Source organism: Solanum stenotomum, chromosome 9 (genome assembly GCF_019186545.1).
Source record: "Solanum stenotomum isolate F172 chromosome 9, ASM1918654v1, whole genome shotgun sequence".
Taxonomy (NCBI): Eukaryota; Viridiplantae; Streptophyta; class Magnoliopsida; order Solanales; family Solanaceae; genus Solanum; species Solanum stenotomum.
The window spans coordinates 24,046,150-24,063,484 of NC_064290.1; the positions used below are offsets into that span (position 1 = coordinate 24,046,150).

The window sequence follows — 17,335 nt, forward strand, 5'->3', positions numbered from 1 at the left end:
GAAGAACTGAAGAGCTGAAGCTGACGATCCCTATGATTCTCTTCTCCCTGATACAGATTTCGTCAAGCGTAAGTAGAAACTCTACTAATCATCTAGTACTAAAAACAGTCTTCTTGTCAATTGATTGAATTTTTGTTGTGTTTAGAGGAGGAGAATAAGAAGGAATTGATTACTTTGGGTTGTTGGAATGGAACAAATCATGAGTTACAGCTGAAAGAAAGTGCCGAAAATCGTGAACCCTAGGCATATTCAGCAGCCGAGATAGAGGGAATTACTACTCGGAAGCATTTGTGTGAGTTAGTATGTATCGTTAATAGCTTGTTTTAACTTTCAATATTAACCCCTCCAAGCTAATTCCAAAGCACATTGTAGAATTGTAGTATCAACTATGAATACTTAAACTTCTCTGTTAATTTCAATGTTTTTACAGGGCTATTGCTTTTTTCTCTCATTCGTTGCCTTTCTCCTTCAATCATTTGAATATATATGCTCTTTTACTTGTAGGAAATGGCTGCTGAGCCTACAAAAGAACATGTTGATGTTGCTGACACTGAACCTGTGGCATCATCTACTGATAATGAAGAAAAGATAAAAAAGAAGAAAAAGAAAGGAGTTTTTTCAATGATATGGAATAGTTTATTTAGGTCCAAAAAGGATGATTTTGAGAAGAGATTGCAGCATATTTCCAAGGAGGAGGCTGATGTTATTGCCAGAATCAATAAGCGATCCCAAAATTGGAGAAGGATGACAAGGCATCTCATTGTACTTTCTGTACTTTTTGAGGTAATGTACTGATTTCTAGTGTATGTTGTGATGTAGAAAATCAGAGCACAAATCTTTTATCCTTAGATAGATTTATCTTTTCTAAGCTTTTGAATTGGTTGTTTTTATTTGTATGTTCATGCTCACCTGGCTTTCGACATATTAAGTTTGTTTTGAATGCACTTTAGCAAATAGTGAAGTGATTGAGTGGAGAGCCATGACAATTTTAAGTGTCAGTTTGTGTGTGTTAAAAACTACAACATTTTTCTTCTAGTATTATTGCCAGAACATGGTCACACTATTTTTGTCTACTCCTTCTACCTTATTACTTACCTTCTCAAATAGAAAAATTTTTTATTCCTACTAGCCTAGTATAATCTGTTTATTTTTTTCTGCCTTCTGCCTTATGATGTTGCTGGATTCTTAATAGCAGTCGTGAAGAAATAGAATAAATTCTAACTTCTAAATGCGCAAATCTAGTTAATGGTCTTTCGTGAATCTATTTAATTTTTTCTAATTATATTGAGCATAGGTGAAAAGCAATTTAGTTGTCTGATGAGCTGTTTGATGATCATGTAAAACACGATTATATAGTAACTACATATGATAAAACATGAGTAAGATGCCAATCCAGTACATCTGAGTGTTTTTCAACTTTTTCCTCTAGAAGGAGTGAACCCGACCACTTCACGCTGAAGTTCATACTCATACTGATCTACGAACCACCCTTCTCTTTTAACTATTTGATGTGTAACTGAAAGCTGTAAATGGTTACTGATTTTATTAAGCTTTTTTGTGCTAGAAATTTCTTTTGTGTAGTTGAAGCACACTGTGAAGACATGGCAGATCTAGTTGAAAGCATCCTTCTCCTCCAACCTTGAAGGAGATTTCAGTCAAAGGAGAAAAAAGTGGGGAAGTGTCTTTTTTTACTTGGGGGAGAAGGAGGGGTTGGGGGGATGGTGAAGAACTATAGATCTAGGTTCTGTATAAATTGAAATGAGTATAAGCAAACATCTTTTTAGTTGAATGGGATAATTTCCTTTTGAATATCATTAGATGAATCTGACATGATACTTATACATCTTTTTACTTTATTAGGCTACTTCCTCTTTGAATTTCAACAGTGAATTGACAACAATGTGACACTGACTATATAATTTATTCCTTTTCAATTGTGAACAATGACAATTGCGTTAGGAACTAATAAACTCATATTGTAACCAATTTGAGATGTTAACTTCATATCAATATTGAGAAGACCAGATAATGTCATGGAAGATTAAAAAAATATACATATGAAATTGTAATTTTACATGGAACTGTTGTGATTACTATCTACAAATTTCATTTTTTTCAGGCATCCTGGTGGTTTAAATTATATTAAGCATGCACTTGTTGCAGATGTTACTTATGCAGGTTATTATGTAGCTAATTGATAATCAATGTGTATCATTTATGTTATATGGGTATCCGACTTCTTGAATTGCTTATTATATCATCACATGTACATTATATGTTTACTAGTCTTATGGGTGTCGTATTGCAACCATATCAACGTTCAAGTTATTGCAGTAGGTTATGTTATCATGACAACACGATCCCTTGACTTGAACTGGAAAATGAGGGCATTGCGAGTTTCACCAATGTTTCTGTTGCCTGGCTTATCCTTCATTACATATTCAGCGATTTGAAGTTTTACAAGGATGTGTAGGTAATTAATGGTTGTTAGATAACCAAAGTTCTCATACTACTCATTTCATAATCGTATTGTCTTACATACTCATTTACCCCTTTCCTTTTTGATGCTGAATGTGATTTAGGACTTTGATTTTTATGGTAAAATGGTAATTTCCTGAGACATTGAGCTGCTTGTCATCTCAGTTAATGTTTCTAGTTCAGCGTGCCACATGATAGAAATCTGTGACATGGGTAACTTTTTCACATGTCGCGGTAATAGCAGACCCTTCATATCATGTGATGCCTATTCTCAGATAACCTAAATAGCCTTGTTGACAAGGATTTCTCCATTCTGTTATGTTTTTTGCTGTCAATTTCTCTTTATCATGACGTACAAACTTCAATTACCTCAAGAAACTGGAGGCAAACTATACAACTGTTGAATTTTGTTCCTTTTGATCTCTACATTCTGTTTTCCTTAAATAATTTGTTCTTTTTCTTTCTGTCATTTTCACACAAGGATGTATGTTGGGGTGGGGTAAGGTCTAAGTTCAAATTTGAGCTCATTCTTAACTCTTCTGTATATTTCACCTCCATATTTTATTGAGTTTCATATAATTTTGGTTCTGATCCATATTATGCATGTAAGTTCTTTGAAGTTTAAAAACAAGGTGTCTCTTTCGTATCGGGTGATACCATTGAATATTCCTGAAACATGAGTAAATGTCTATCATTTGAAACTTAATGAGTATATCCCATGTCATGACTTGTCTTATATTAAAGATCTTATGTTGGGTTTTTTAAAGGTGTGAATGGAAAATGAAGAGTTGCTACTTTTATGAAGAGTTGTTACTTTAATGAAGAGTTGCGACTTTTATGAAGAGTTGTGACTTTGATGAAAAGTTGCAACTTTTATGAAGAGTTGTGACTTTTATGAAAAGTTGCGACTTTTATGAAAAGTTGTGACGTTTATGAAAAGTTGTGACTTTTATGAAAGGTGGTGACCTTTCCGAAAGATTGTGACTTTTTCAAAGGTTTGTGACCTTTCCGGTAAGGCACATTAAGAACATTTTCACACTACCCTTTGTTTTCTATAAATTGAGGGATTTCCTCTCATTTTATGAACGAATTTTGTGAACTTCTTCTTCTACTACTAAATCTAGTATTCTAAGTGTACTTTACTGCCGTTGAGTGGCTCGCTGACACCAGCGTTTTGGATATCAATACACTGGTGATTGAGATCATTCTATCCTGGGAGGACATATTCCAAATCAAACCTCGGATACTAGAGGGGAATAATTTCCTTAAGGGGACACTGTGCATTCAGTGGGCTTGATCTTCTTTCTGCTTTTCCAGATTCTGGTATGTGTTACAGATTTTAGATTTGTGAATTAATTTATGTTCTTTTGTTCTTCACTGGTTCATTAAACTTTGGTAACTTCGTGTTTCTGTAAAGTTTGTTGGAATCAGTAAGATTCTTTAAACACAGATTGACAACAATTCTTCTTTAAGGAAAAAAAAAATATCGTATATTTTATCTAATTTGTTTCTGATTCTAGTTTCTCTACTAGTTTTAATTTTCTAGTTGTGAAAATGTTTTTAAAGGATATTGTGTCTTATCAAGTTCTTCAAAGTTTTGTTCTAAGTATCTTGGGAATACAAGACGAACAACAATCTTAAGGAAATTATTATACTGTTGGTATTTCTTGTATTCTACTGAATGAGAGAAACAAATCATGAAAGTAGAAGTTTAAGGCATTACTTCTCCATAATTTGGTGCTTTGTTTAGCAAGGTCGAAGTGAGAATGTACAGAAAAAGTGGTGCTATTTCGGTTAAAGATTACACCAGGTAATCTTCTTATTATTTATCTAAGGAGGAAAATAGTTTCTAAGAGTTAACAATTTTGATCTTTTATCATGTGTATCTTTGGAAAAAGATCTGCAAACCATTTGTTGTGGAATGAATTTTTCTTGGCAAATAGTATTGCCTTTAAAATTCTTTAGTTTGCAAAATGAGAAATGCACATTTTTGTTTGATAAATAGTATGTCAAAATGTTATAGTTGGAAGACTATTTGAAAAGAAAAACATTTCTATGTGATAAAGAATATGTTTAATTCTGTTTGGAGACTAAAAAAAAAAAAAAAAATTTTGTAGTTTTGTACTCCATGTGAAATTTGATTGTGTCTGATTTTTGTAGGCTAAAAACTTTTGTAGTTTATTACTCTGGATAAATCAGACTATGCAATTGGTTTGAAAAATTATGAAAACTTCACATAATAAGTCAATGTTGTACTTTTGACTTTCTATAAACTTACTGTTATATAGAAACAAATTGTACAAATTTTTTTTTGTCTTTATTGTTAGTATTCTAAATACTAAGTGGTATGTCTATTTGTGATAGATTGAAAAATACCAGTGACTTAGAGTTTGTGATTTTGTGCCTCTATGAATGAACTTTGACACTATGTAAATATTGTCAAAGAGAATTGAAGCAATATAATTCTTTTGTAGAATAATATTTCCAAAAGAGGTTTCATAGTGCCAATGACATTTTGATAGTCTGGGAAAATATGTGGAAAAACTATTTTCAAATACTTGAAAAATATTTTTGAGATCATATTTAAAATGTGGGGGTTCTTTGCTTATGATAAAGATAAAATTAGACTTGGTGTCTAATTTAATTTTGGAGCAAAAGATATGAAATTCAATGATACTTTTGTATTATGTTAGACCCACAAAATTCTTGGAGTATATTCGGTATTGTGGTTGTTGAGTTTCTCTATTACTAGTATATGATGTGACTAGTATGAAACTACCAAATTATATATATACTTGTTCAAAATAATTGTGTTCTTTTATGAAAAAGTGTCACTTAAAATGTTGTGATTTTTCATGAAAATATATGTCTATTATAATAAAAGTATTTGCATAGACATGAATATTGGTGAATAGTTATTCGTTATGTTTTGTAAAAGAAACATTTGGATTATATTGCCTTTATTGGACCTGATGAAACTTTGTTCACGGGTAGTTCTATAACAATCAAATTGAAAGTCATGGAAAGGTCCTGCTGAAAAGGACATTTGACAAGGTGATGACTCTAAACAATGTTTGTGTCATACAAAATTGTAAGAAATAGGAACAAATATCTGTGAGAAAAAGCTACCTCGCGGAGAGCTTTTCAAACTCAATATTTTTATTTGTTCTTACTTGCTTGAGTCAAACTGTTTGTGACATGAACACTTGGGACATGTCAATTACAAAACCTTGTAAGGAAAATTGATCAACTTAGAAGTTTTGTCTAACTTTGAGTGCAATAAATAAAAAAATGTCAAGTTTGTGTGAAATCTAAGTATGCTGAGCATTCTTATAAATCTGTTGAAAGGAATTCTAATCCCTTAGAATTGATTTACACTGACATTTGTGATATGAAGTCAACACTATCTCATGGTGGAAAAAAGTATTTCGTAACTTTCATTGACAATTGCATTAGAAATGACTATGTCTATTTGCTGAATGGTAAGGATGAAGCAATAGAAACGTCTAGACAATATAATATTGAAGTTGAAAATCAGTTGGGAAAAAGATAAGAAGTAATAGGGATGGAGAGTATAAATCTCATTTTGCAGAAATATGTTTGTAAAGTGGAATTATCCATCAAACTGCTGCCCTATTCACCTCAATCTAATGGAAAAAAAAAACTGAACTTTGAAGGAAATGATCAATGCATTACTTATAAGTTTTGGTTTACCACAAAACTTGTGTGGAGGAACTATCCTCAATGCAAAAGGGAACAACAAAAAGTTTTGCCTTTTCATAAAGAAAGCAATGGAAAATTTTGTTTTTCCAGGACACAATCTATTCCATATGAGAAATGGAAATGAAGGAAATCCAACTTGAAACATTTCAAAGTGTGGGGGTGTCTAGCCAAAGTCCAAGTTCCTATTCCTAAAACGATTAAAATGGGACCTAAGATAGTGGACTGTTATATTAGACTTGAGTAGTCTAGTGAAAGGTCTAAACGACCTTGGAAAGAACAAAAGTAGAATGTACTTAATAAAGATATTCCAAGGTGTAGTAACTGTCAAAGGACATCTACTTTCTTCGAATATGACTTTGTAACATTTCTTGTGTCTTCTGTAGACTTATCCTTTTGGACAGATGGTGTTAATAGTGAGATTGGTCCAATCTTGAGCAATCCTATTGGAAGTTGGTTGATCTTCCCACAGGAAATAAACTTTTGGGTTCAAAGTGAATCCTCAAAGGAAAATGAAAGTCGATGGAACTGTTGACAGATAAAAAGCAAGACAAAAACAAGGTCTTGATCTTTTCGACACATGCTCGCCAGTAACTAGAATTACATTCATTTGGATGTTAGTTGTATTAGTTGTGGTATATGACCTCCAAATTCATCAAATGAATGTGAAAACAACTCTCTTAAATGGAGAATTGGAGGAAGAAATTTACATGAAACAACTCGAGGGTTTTGTGGTTCTTGGTAAAGAAAAGAAAGTGTGCGAACTTGTTAAGTTATTTTATGGACTAAAACAAGCGCCCAAACAATGACATAAGATATTTGACCAAACTATGTTGGTAAATGGATTTAAGAATGATGGAAGTGATAAATGTGTTTACATTAAAATCACTAGGTCATTGTTTGTTTGTATAATTGGTGATATGTTGATCATCAATAGAGACACTAATGACATAAATGCTACTAAACGTATGTTAGAAAAGCAAGTTTGGAATGAAAAATCTTGAAGTTGCTGATGCGATCTTAGGTATAAGAATCCTTAGAACTCCAAGATGTTTAGCATTGTCACGGTCTCATTACATTGAAAAAGTACTTGACTAGTTCAAATATTTGGATTTTAATATTGTCAAGACTCCAATAATGTGAGCTTTACACTTCAAAAGAATGAAGGTGAAAGTGACTCACAATTGGATTATACTAAAGTATTGGGAAGTATGATGTATATCAAAAAGTGTACGCGATCAGATATAGCCTGCGCTATTAATAAACTGAGTCGGTTCACAAATAATCCCAATTAAACTCACTGGATGAAAATGAAAAGAGTTTTGGAGTATTTAAAACATACTCAAAACTATGGCTTGCATTATACAAATATCCTACAATATTGAAAGGATATAGTGATGTAAATTGGATCACCGGGATCAAATAGAGTAAAATCCACAAGTGGATATGTATTTACTCTTGGTGGAGGAGCAGTCTCTTGGAAATTTTCCAAAAAGACATGTATTGCTAGCTCTACAATGATCTCTGAGCTAGGTGGTCTAGATAAGGTCGGTGACCAAGTTGAAAGACTCCGGAATTTCTTGATAGATATTCTTTTTGGCCCAAACCTTTGGCATCAGTATGCATACACTTTGATAGTGAAGATGCAATAGGCAAGGCATGGAGCATGATGTATAACGGAATGTCTCGTCATATAAGACATAGACATGATACCGTTAGAAAACTACTCTCTAGTGGAATTATCACAATTGACTATGTAAAGTCAAAGGATAATGTGTCGGATCCACTTATAAAAAGGCCTAACTAGAGAGAAAGTTGAAAGATCATCTAAGGGAATGGATTTACGGCTTAGGACAAGTCATCATGGCGGTAACTCTATCTAGCAAACTGGAGATCCCAAGAGTTAGATTCAAGGAGAAAAACAAAGTTGTGACTGACGGTTCGGCATTGTCAACTAACTCAATCCATTCTCATGATGAAGACAATGCTCAGGAACAAGGATACATCATTAAGGCTTGTTATAGAGTTAATAAAGCTTAATGTTTTTAATGATTTGCTAAGTTTGGCAGATTTGACCAAATAGTGTATGTACGCGATAACACGGTTAGAAATCACCTATGTGAGTGTGAAGTGTAAGCCGCTTCAAAGAGAATGATTGTCAAAAGCCCATCTCTCTATAAACTCATGAAACCAGGAGGTGTCCATGGCTGAAACGAACACAACCGTAAGAACCATAAACGATAAAGGGTTAATTGTGTGACATATGGTNTGGGTATCTGACTTCTTGAGTTGCTTATTATATCATCACATGTACATTATATGTTTACTAGTCTTATGGGTGTCGTATTGCAACCATTTCAATGTTCAAGTTATTGCAGTGGGTTATGTTATCATGACAACACGATCCCTTGACTTGAACTGGAAAATGAGGGCATTGCGAGTTTCACCAATGTTTCTGTTGCCTGGCTTATCCTTCATTACATATTCAGCGATTGGAAGTTTTACAAGGATGTGTAGGTAATTAATGGTTGTTAGATAACCAAAGTTCTCATACTACTCATTTCATAATTGTATTGTCTTACATACTTATTTACCCCTTTCCTTACTGTCTCTGCTTTTTGATGCTGAATGTGATTTAGGACTTTGATTTTTATGGTAAAATGGTAATTTCCTGAGAGATTGAGCTGCTTGTCATCTTAGTTAATGTTTCTAGTTCAGCGTGCCACATGATAGAAATCTGTGACGTGGGTAACTTTTTCACATGTCGCGGTAATAGCAGACCCTTCATATCATGTGATGTCTATTCTAAGATAACCTAAATAGCCTTGTTGACAAGGATTTCTCCATTCTGTTATGTTTTTTGCTGTCAATTTCTCTTTATCATGACGTACAAACTTCAATTACCTCAAAAAACTGGAGGCAAACTATACAACTGTCGAATTTTGTTCCTCTTGATCTCTACATTCTGTTTTCCTTAATAACTTGTTCTTTTTCTTTCTGTCATTTTCACACAAGGATGTATGTTGGGGTGTGGTCAGGTCTAAGTTCAAATTTGAGCTCATTCTTGACTCTTCTCTATATTTCTCCTCCATATTTTATTGAGTTTCATATAATGTTGGTTCTGATCCATATCATGCATGCAGGTGCTTTGAAGTTTAAAAACAAGGTGTCTCTTTCATATCGGGTGATACCATTGAATATTCCTGAAACATGAGTAAATGTCTGTCCTTTGAAACTCAATGAGTATATCCCATGTCATGACTTGTCTTATATTAAATATCTTATACCAAAACTAGATCTTTCAAGGAAAGAAGAGTTGGAGAGGCATTGTCCTCGACCTGATAGGCGCTTGTTTTGTTTGGTGCCACATCCAACTATAAGGATGGCCAATTAGTAGAGACTGTGTGTGGCAGAGCAATGTGAACCATACACGTCTTGCAGAGGTAAAGGGTGGACACAATTGGGTGCATAAGAAGGATCAATTTTGGTGGTTTCCAGGCGGTGGAACTCATTTCAAGCATGGGGCATCTTGAGTATATTGAGAGGTATGCATGATCTATTTGGTCTTTCCCATTCCCACCTGTCAGTCTTGAACTTGCAGCTTTTTGAGAATTCATTTTCTTTTGTCAAGAACATATGAAAAGAAATCGATCTGAAATTTATGATGACTTCCCTCTGCCTAAGCATTAGTGGGTAGATTTACCCGGTGCTTGTACTGATGTTGGGAGATGCAGTACAAAGTGTAATAGTAATGGTAAAACAGAAATTAATAGGAGTATATCCCTAGAAGATTGTCTCCTTTTACGTGCCAAGACCCACAAAATATAAAAATAAAATTTCATTGATTAAATGTTTCAAAAATACCAACAACTCTCTTTTAAAATGAAAATTGCAACTTTCATTTCTGATATTTGCCTTCTGTTTTCTACTTGATGATGTTTGTTTACAAACTCCATCCAAATCCAAACAGAACATAGTTTGCATTTCTGCATGATGTTGTTATGCTGCCATTCTTGACAACTGCATAGTCTACATGAGAACTATGTTACTCGGACCATCCAAAATTATTGTTGCACCATGTCGGATCCTCAGGTAATGCACTCAGAGGATCCAATACACACATGGTGGTATTTTTAATGAGTCCAAGCAATATAGCATGAGAATTCTTTTGTAGCTCTATGTGTCATGTACGCGTGGTAAATATTCGATTTGGATAAAAAGGTCCATGTGTTCATTCGCTAATTTCCTGGGTGTTGGTGCAGATGACAGTACTACAAAATGGGGCATTGGCGGCAATTGTTTAGCGGCAATTAATGAATTGCCGTTAATTAATTCTTTAAGCTAAAATATTAGTGGCATATGAACAATGGCCAGTAAAAAGTATTAATTTAGTGACTATTAAAATAATTAGCCAGTAAAAGGTATTTTTTTAGTGACAATTAAAATAATTAGTCAGTAAAAGATACTAATAAACATAGCTTTCTTTATTTTTTAGGTTTCCCTCCAATTTTATTCCCTCCCATTCTAATAAGAGAAATTAAAAACAAAATCCTATTCCCTCTGCTTCCTCGATAATTCTCGTCTCTCAAACAGCACAACGCGTCTGCTCCAAGAGAAACGATTCAGGTAAGCCTTCAAATTCTCCACCTTCACAATTCAATTCATGTTCTTACTGAAACGAGCCATCATCACAAAGAGACTGCTGTGATTTTGCTCTAGTGGGTTATACTTTTCGATCAAGTCTGTTTACTTATTGAACAAGAACTGATTTTTCAAATCGTTTGAAGTTTGAAGGTTTCTTAATTGTTTTTTTTCTTATTTTACGTTTTTTGGAAGGTTTTACAACAGTCATCTTGCCCTTCACTTTTCGTCGGAAAAAATCCTACTGCCAGGTACTCAAATTAGTTAGGGAAATTTTGTAAAAGTAAGTTTTCTGTTTTTTGTAACTTTGTTTTGTGATTTATGTGTTCTATTAATTTGATGGGCAACTGATTGAATTGATTACTCTATTTGTAAGGTTGATTTTATTATATTCAACTATTCGTGATTGTTCGAATGTTTTCGATTGTATCGGATGAATATCTATAGTTTTACTTGAGTTGATAAATTATGTTATCGAATATCTCTGATAGTTACTTGTTTAGCTAACGCTTGAGCAGTGTTCTTAAGTGAGTGTTTTGTCTCATAAAGCGAGAAACTAAGCTAACCTGTAGGACAAATTTCTCTTTTATGCTCTGTTTCTTCATAAGCTAAACTATAACAAGTTTTGGCCAACTCTTGAGTAGTGATCGTAAAAGCTAGTGTTTGTCACTTAAACCGAGAAGCTAAGATAACCGTTAGCACTAAGTTATGTGTTATGCTCTGTTTTTTTTTTCATATTTCGAAATTTTCCTTTTGTTTTATAATGTTTTCAGCATCTGTCTCTGTTTTTAACTGCTCTATATAACTTTTTTCTGTTTCTCGCTCTCCAATGTACTATTCTTGAGAAAGTCGTGTTAGGTGTTTTCAACAAGTTTTGGTGTTAATTTGAACTAAACCATCAAGTTGAGTGAGTAAATACCATTCTGGTTATGTTGTGCTAAATCCAAAATTGATGGTGTGTTATTTTTACTTTGGTTTATCATTTTCCTTTATACTTATTTACTCATGAATTCCTCAAATTGTTTATTGTTTTTTGAATTGCATTTTGTAGTTTTTTTTTATCACAAATGACCTGTAGAAAGCACGTTGTTCTATAGTTTTGATATAAGAAACAGTTAATCTAGTTTACTTACTTTTTGTAGTTGTTAGATTACTTTTTTGTGTGTGTTTTGATATTAAACATGGAAGAAACTATAAATATGTAAAGCTATAACGACAGTTAAGTTCGCGTTCTCTATATAACCGATCCATTCTGTTTCATTTAGACCTGTTCCATCTAAATATTCATTAGTTTGGGTTTTCATTCTTTGGTAACTTAAGTCAATATCGGATTAAAATTGGTTAGTTTAACATATCTTGAGGGTCAGTCAATTTCCTATTATGCTTTAAGTGTTTTAACTCTTTTGATGAAGTATTGGCCCTGTTGTCTGTTAGTAGGCATATTCATTCTATGGAGCTGCAAAGAATAGAGTACTAAATCCCACCATCATGATATCATGCTTCATAGATGTCACATTTTTTGTGTCAGTTTCCAAAGAATCGAATCTCGAATTGAACCCCTGTTTTCCTACTGCTTTGAAGAATTTGTCACCATAATTTGTTGTCTCTCAGTAGTTGCTGATTTTCTTATTTCTTCATGATGAAAAAAAACTCACTATTGCTCTGTTGTTAGAAACTGCAAAACTTTGAAAGCTTTTAAGCACTTAAATCTCTTCTGTTTTTCAGCTTACCAAGTCTCCCAGTTATAACCATGTGCTTTTCTGCATCATGCTTCTCACTTAGGTCAAGAGAGCCCTTATCCCTTTCTTCATTTCTCGCTTTGAAAAACACTGCTCTAGAGGAGGTTACGTTCTGTAGTTTTTAAGTGTTTGGATAGTTCTGGTAGTAATTTGAATAAAATGATCAAGTTGAGTGAGTTAATACCATTTCGGTGACGTTGTGCTACTCTAGAACTAAGTTTTTATCAATTAGCTTGTTCACTTAAATTGTGAGTTGAATAAAATTATTTTATCGTCAAGCTAACAATATTCTATTTTCATCGTCAACCTAATATTATTCAGATAAATCAGAAGCTCTATATACCTAAACTGTCAAAAGCTAAAATCTGTAAATTTAAGATACAACATCAGATTTAGTTGTTGTAACTTCTCTATATAAGAATGTCATTAGAATCAGATCTTTGCTTGATAGTTTGAATTATTGAAATGACATCTTTGAGTTCTATAATTACAATAAATTAATAAATTTCACCTTTTTTTACTAACGTGTCTTTAGTTTTTACAGTAATTGCTGAAAAAAAAGAATATCTTGAACTTTATGGAAAGTCCCAGTAATAAAAAGTGGATGTATTGTGATAGAGTTAGTAAAAAATACTTGGATGGAGTAAATGACTTTTTAAATCATGCCTTTTCTCAAAAACAAAATGGAGACAAAATTGCATGTCCCTGTACAGAATGTATGCTTTTCCATCAATTAAATCAGGCCACAGCATATAACCATCTTGTGGTTAATGGCATTTTGTCATCTTATGATACATGATTTTGTCACGGGGAGTCTTTAAAATAATCAAACAATACTCAAGTAACTAATTGTAGCCAGTCAACTATAAGGGGCGATGATGTGACCGGAATTATACATGATGCCTTTGGAGGATGTACACAACCTATGGATAGTGATGTCAATGAAAGGAGCGAGGTGGAGCCAAACCTAACAGAAAATAGTGCTTGTACATCTGGAAATCAAACTCATCAAGAGATGGATAAGTTTGAACAACTCATGAAGGAGGCAAATGAAGAACTTTATCCTGGATGTAAGAAGTTTAGCAAATTGTCCTTTTTGCTACATATCTATCGTACTAAATGCATGTTCAATTGGTCAAATGAATCTTTTGATTCTTTGCTTGGACTATTAAAGGATGTGCTGCCAGAAGGGGAAAAATTACCTTTTTCTTTCTATGAAACCAAAAAGATAGTCGAAGGTTTGGGCATAAAGTATGAAAAAATTCATGCTTGTCCCAATGATTGCATGCTTTTCAGAAAAGAGTTTGCTAGTAAGGATGTCAATGAATGCAAAATTTGTGGAGCTTCTAGATGGAAAAATAATGCAAAGAAAATTCCAACCAAGGTCCTAAGGTATTTTCCTTTAAAACCAAGACTACAAAGATTATTTATGTCTTCAAAAACTTCAAAAGAAATGCGATGGCATCATGAAGAGCGCAACAAAGACGGTGCTCTACGACATCCTGCTGATTCTGAAGCTTGGAAAAGTTTTGATAACAAGTATTCTGAATTTGCTGGAGATCCTCGTAATGTCCGTTTGGGATTAGCTTCTGATGGGTTTAATCCATTTGGCACAATGCGAACTGTTCATAGTACTTGGCCAGTAATTTTAATGCCATATAATCTTCCACCGTGGATGTGCATGAAAGAAGAGTTCTTTATTTTGTCCTTACTTATTCCTGGACCAAAATTCACCTGGCAATAATATTGATGTCTTTTTGCAACCGTTAATAGAAGAGTTAAATGAATTGTGGAGTGTTGGAGTAGAAACATATGATGTTTCTACAAAGGAGACATTTCAAATGAGAGCAGCTCTTATGTGGACTATAAATGATTTTCCAGTGTATGGTACTCTTTCTGGATGGAGCACTTTTGGTCGATTTGCATGCCCTTCATCCAATATAAACACTCACTTTAAAAGGCTCAACCATGGAAGGAAATTTTGTTTCATGGGACATCGACGTTTCTTGAAGTCTGGCCACGGATATCGAAATGATGCAAAATCATTTGATGGTACTAAAGAAACAAGACCTGCACCTTGTGCCATATCTGGGTCACAAGTGTTGGATCAAATTAAAGATATAAAGTTTACTCTAGGATAATCAAGTGAAGAGGTAAGTGGGGTACTGAAAAATACATGGAAAAGGAAGAGCATACTTTTCGATCTTCCTTATTGGGAGTATAACTTGGTGCGCCATAATCTTGATGTAATGCACATAGAAAAAATTGTTTGTGATAACATAATTTATACACTACTGGGTCTTGGTAAAAAGTCAAAAGACAATATCAAAGCAAGATTGGACTTAAAGGAGATGAAAATAAGACCAAGCTTATGGCCTCAGTATCGACCTAGTGGGAGGGCATATCTTCCTCCTACTTATTTCACAATGTCTTCTAAAGAAAAAGAGATGTTTTATGAATTACTACAAAATGCCAAGTTTCCACATGGCTATGCGTCTAATATCTCACGTTGTATTCGCAAACGAAAGATATCTGGGTTAAAAACTTATGATTGCTATGTTATAATGTAAGAACTTCTTCCTCTTGCCTTGCGGAAATCTACAAATAAAAGAGTCAAATCTGTTTTAATTGAACTATGCACATTCTTTCGTGTTTTGTGTAGCAAAGTGCTGAAGGTAGAAGAGTTAAAATTACTTGGAAGTGAACCGCCTATTAAGATCATATGGAAGGTTTTTTTATTCGGCTCCACCAGCTTATAGAAAGGATAAGGATTTTCCATAGATATGGGACAAATTAGTACATCTAACTTCTGGAATGTGCTGGAAGCTCATTGCACGGTAAGCTCAAACAACAATTTGGATTAAGCTAGAAAATAATTCATGTCTCAAGCATAATGCAGGGGAGAAACTTGTAAACATCTATGATTCTCAGGATGATTTTAAACCATCATGGAAAACACCTCTGAGGAACTGTATTACCCTAAGTGACACATCATCTAATACAAAGAAATTATCGTCTCGGCCACAACGTCTTGCAGAGTATTCACAAAGTCTTAGTCGGCTAGCTTTGTGAATTCTATTCCTTGGTGTTCTATTCAATTAATTGATTATTTTGTTGCCTAGTTGTTTAGTTTTGGCAACAATCTTAAAATGAATGAAAATTTAATACAATGTAAAGTTTTATATTCCGTCAAATAAGTCTTCTAAAATATCCCTTCAGATTGGTAATCACGAGCGAGAAAAACACCCTTTCTTCATTTAGTATAAGTAGCAGTAATTATGATTGTAGTAACACCTTTATTTTTCATACTATGAGTGTTTCCTCTAATGTCTATGGTACCATAAAACTATAGTATAATGGGTAAATTTTTTACAAGAATCTTAGTCATGATCATATACTTCTGATGAGAGTAATAGATCAACTAGATGTAGTTAGGAAGAATACAACTGAGCTCCAGATAAACTTTGAAGCCATTTTCTTTTAACATTGGTAAACGTATGAGTAATTATTTTTTACTTTCTTTTGGGGAAAGAATGCTTGCTTAAACATGTTATAATTTGTTTGCTGCAGGTATTGATCGAGAAAAGTTCTTAGCGGATACAATCTATTGGCAAGATCAAGTTCGCCATTACTGGAGACTGATGGATGTAAACGAGAAAGAAATACGTAATGTAATGGACATGAGTGCTGGAAATGGATCGTATCCTTCGACCTCATGTAACATTTCTTTCAGAATTTGATGCTTGTGAGGCTATAGAATGTCACTCAATTCATAATATTTTGCTGCTCATTGTCATGGTCATCGCAATAGATTCTCTCTTTGGTCTGTAAAAATCCAAAAGATCTACTAAGTTAGTTACATCAGAGAGATTACTTCAACCAAAAAGGTTTAGTAAACATCTAAACTTAAAATGTGTATGCGCAGTTAGAAGTTCCTTCAAAACATCTAGAGTTCTAGGCTCATTCGAGCTGATAATATTTGGATGAAATCGACTGGTTGTTCTTATCCATGATCATTCAGACAAAGGTAATCTTCAAACTGGAACTCAATAAATCTCTAAAATGGAACTGTATTCTACGATCTGCAAACTGGAACTATAATCTGTAATTTTGAATTAATCTGGAGCTGGAACTGTAATCTGTAATCTGAAAGTAATCTGGAACTGAAACTGGAACTGTAATCTGCAATCTGCAATTTGGTTTTAATTTGCCTCAGAATCTGCAAAGTAAACTCAAAATCTGCAGTCTGCAATATGAAACTGCTGCAATCTGGAATTAATGTGGAACTTCTTGCCTCTTCTATAACTACAGCAATCTAATTTTGTTGTACATTTTAAATGTGTAGGGAAATGGAGGTGATCAAATTTGAAGAGTCGCCACAAGTCAATTTGATCTCATTGAAGTGGATGATAAAGAGTTTTTGAACTATTGTAAAAGTTTAAATACATTATGTTTGATTTTGTGAAATATATTCATTGCTAGAATATATTGAACTATTGTAAGAGTACTTTTTGAACTATAGTGTACACATATTTAGAATATTGCTTTATAAGTATGTGTTGTACGCAAGACATACTATCTTTTGAAGTTTATTACAAATCTATATGTTTGAATTACTTATTAGCCAATTTAATGCTTGAGATTATTTATTGCAAAACAAAATTGGTGTTTTTTAATTAGATTTTGTGGCATAAAAATATTTCATAGCCAAAATAGTATTACCACACCTAAAAGTGTAGCCATAGGGCTGTAAATTG

The 17,335-nt window shown here is 33.5% G+C and overlaps 1 protein-coding gene across 1 annotated transcript; it reads left to right on the forward strand.

Moving 5' to 3' along the window:
* The first annotated feature begins 447 nt into the window (after positions 1-447).
* On the forward strand, positions 448-17,124 carry LOC125875698 (uncharacterized protein At2g24330-like). The gene is made up of 2 exons (XM_049556715.1): positions 448-783; positions 16,924-17,124. The coding sequence occupies exons 1-2, from the start codon at positions 508-510 to the stop codon at positions 16,945-16,947; spliced, it is 300 nt and encodes a 99-aa protein (XP_049412672.1). The 5' UTR covers positions 448-507; the 3' UTR covers positions 16,948-17,124.
* The last annotated feature ends 211 nt before the right edge of the window (positions 17,125-17,335 follow it).

Coding starts and splice junctions, on each gene's coding strand:
- LOC125875698 (XM_049556715.1), top strand. CDS start 508: ATGGCTGCTGAGCCTACAAAAGAACATGTTGATGTTGCTGACACTGAA. Junction 784..16,923: donor TACTTTCTGTACTTTTTGAG/GTAATGTACTGA, acceptor TTAAATGTGTAG/GGAAATGGAGGTGATCAAAT.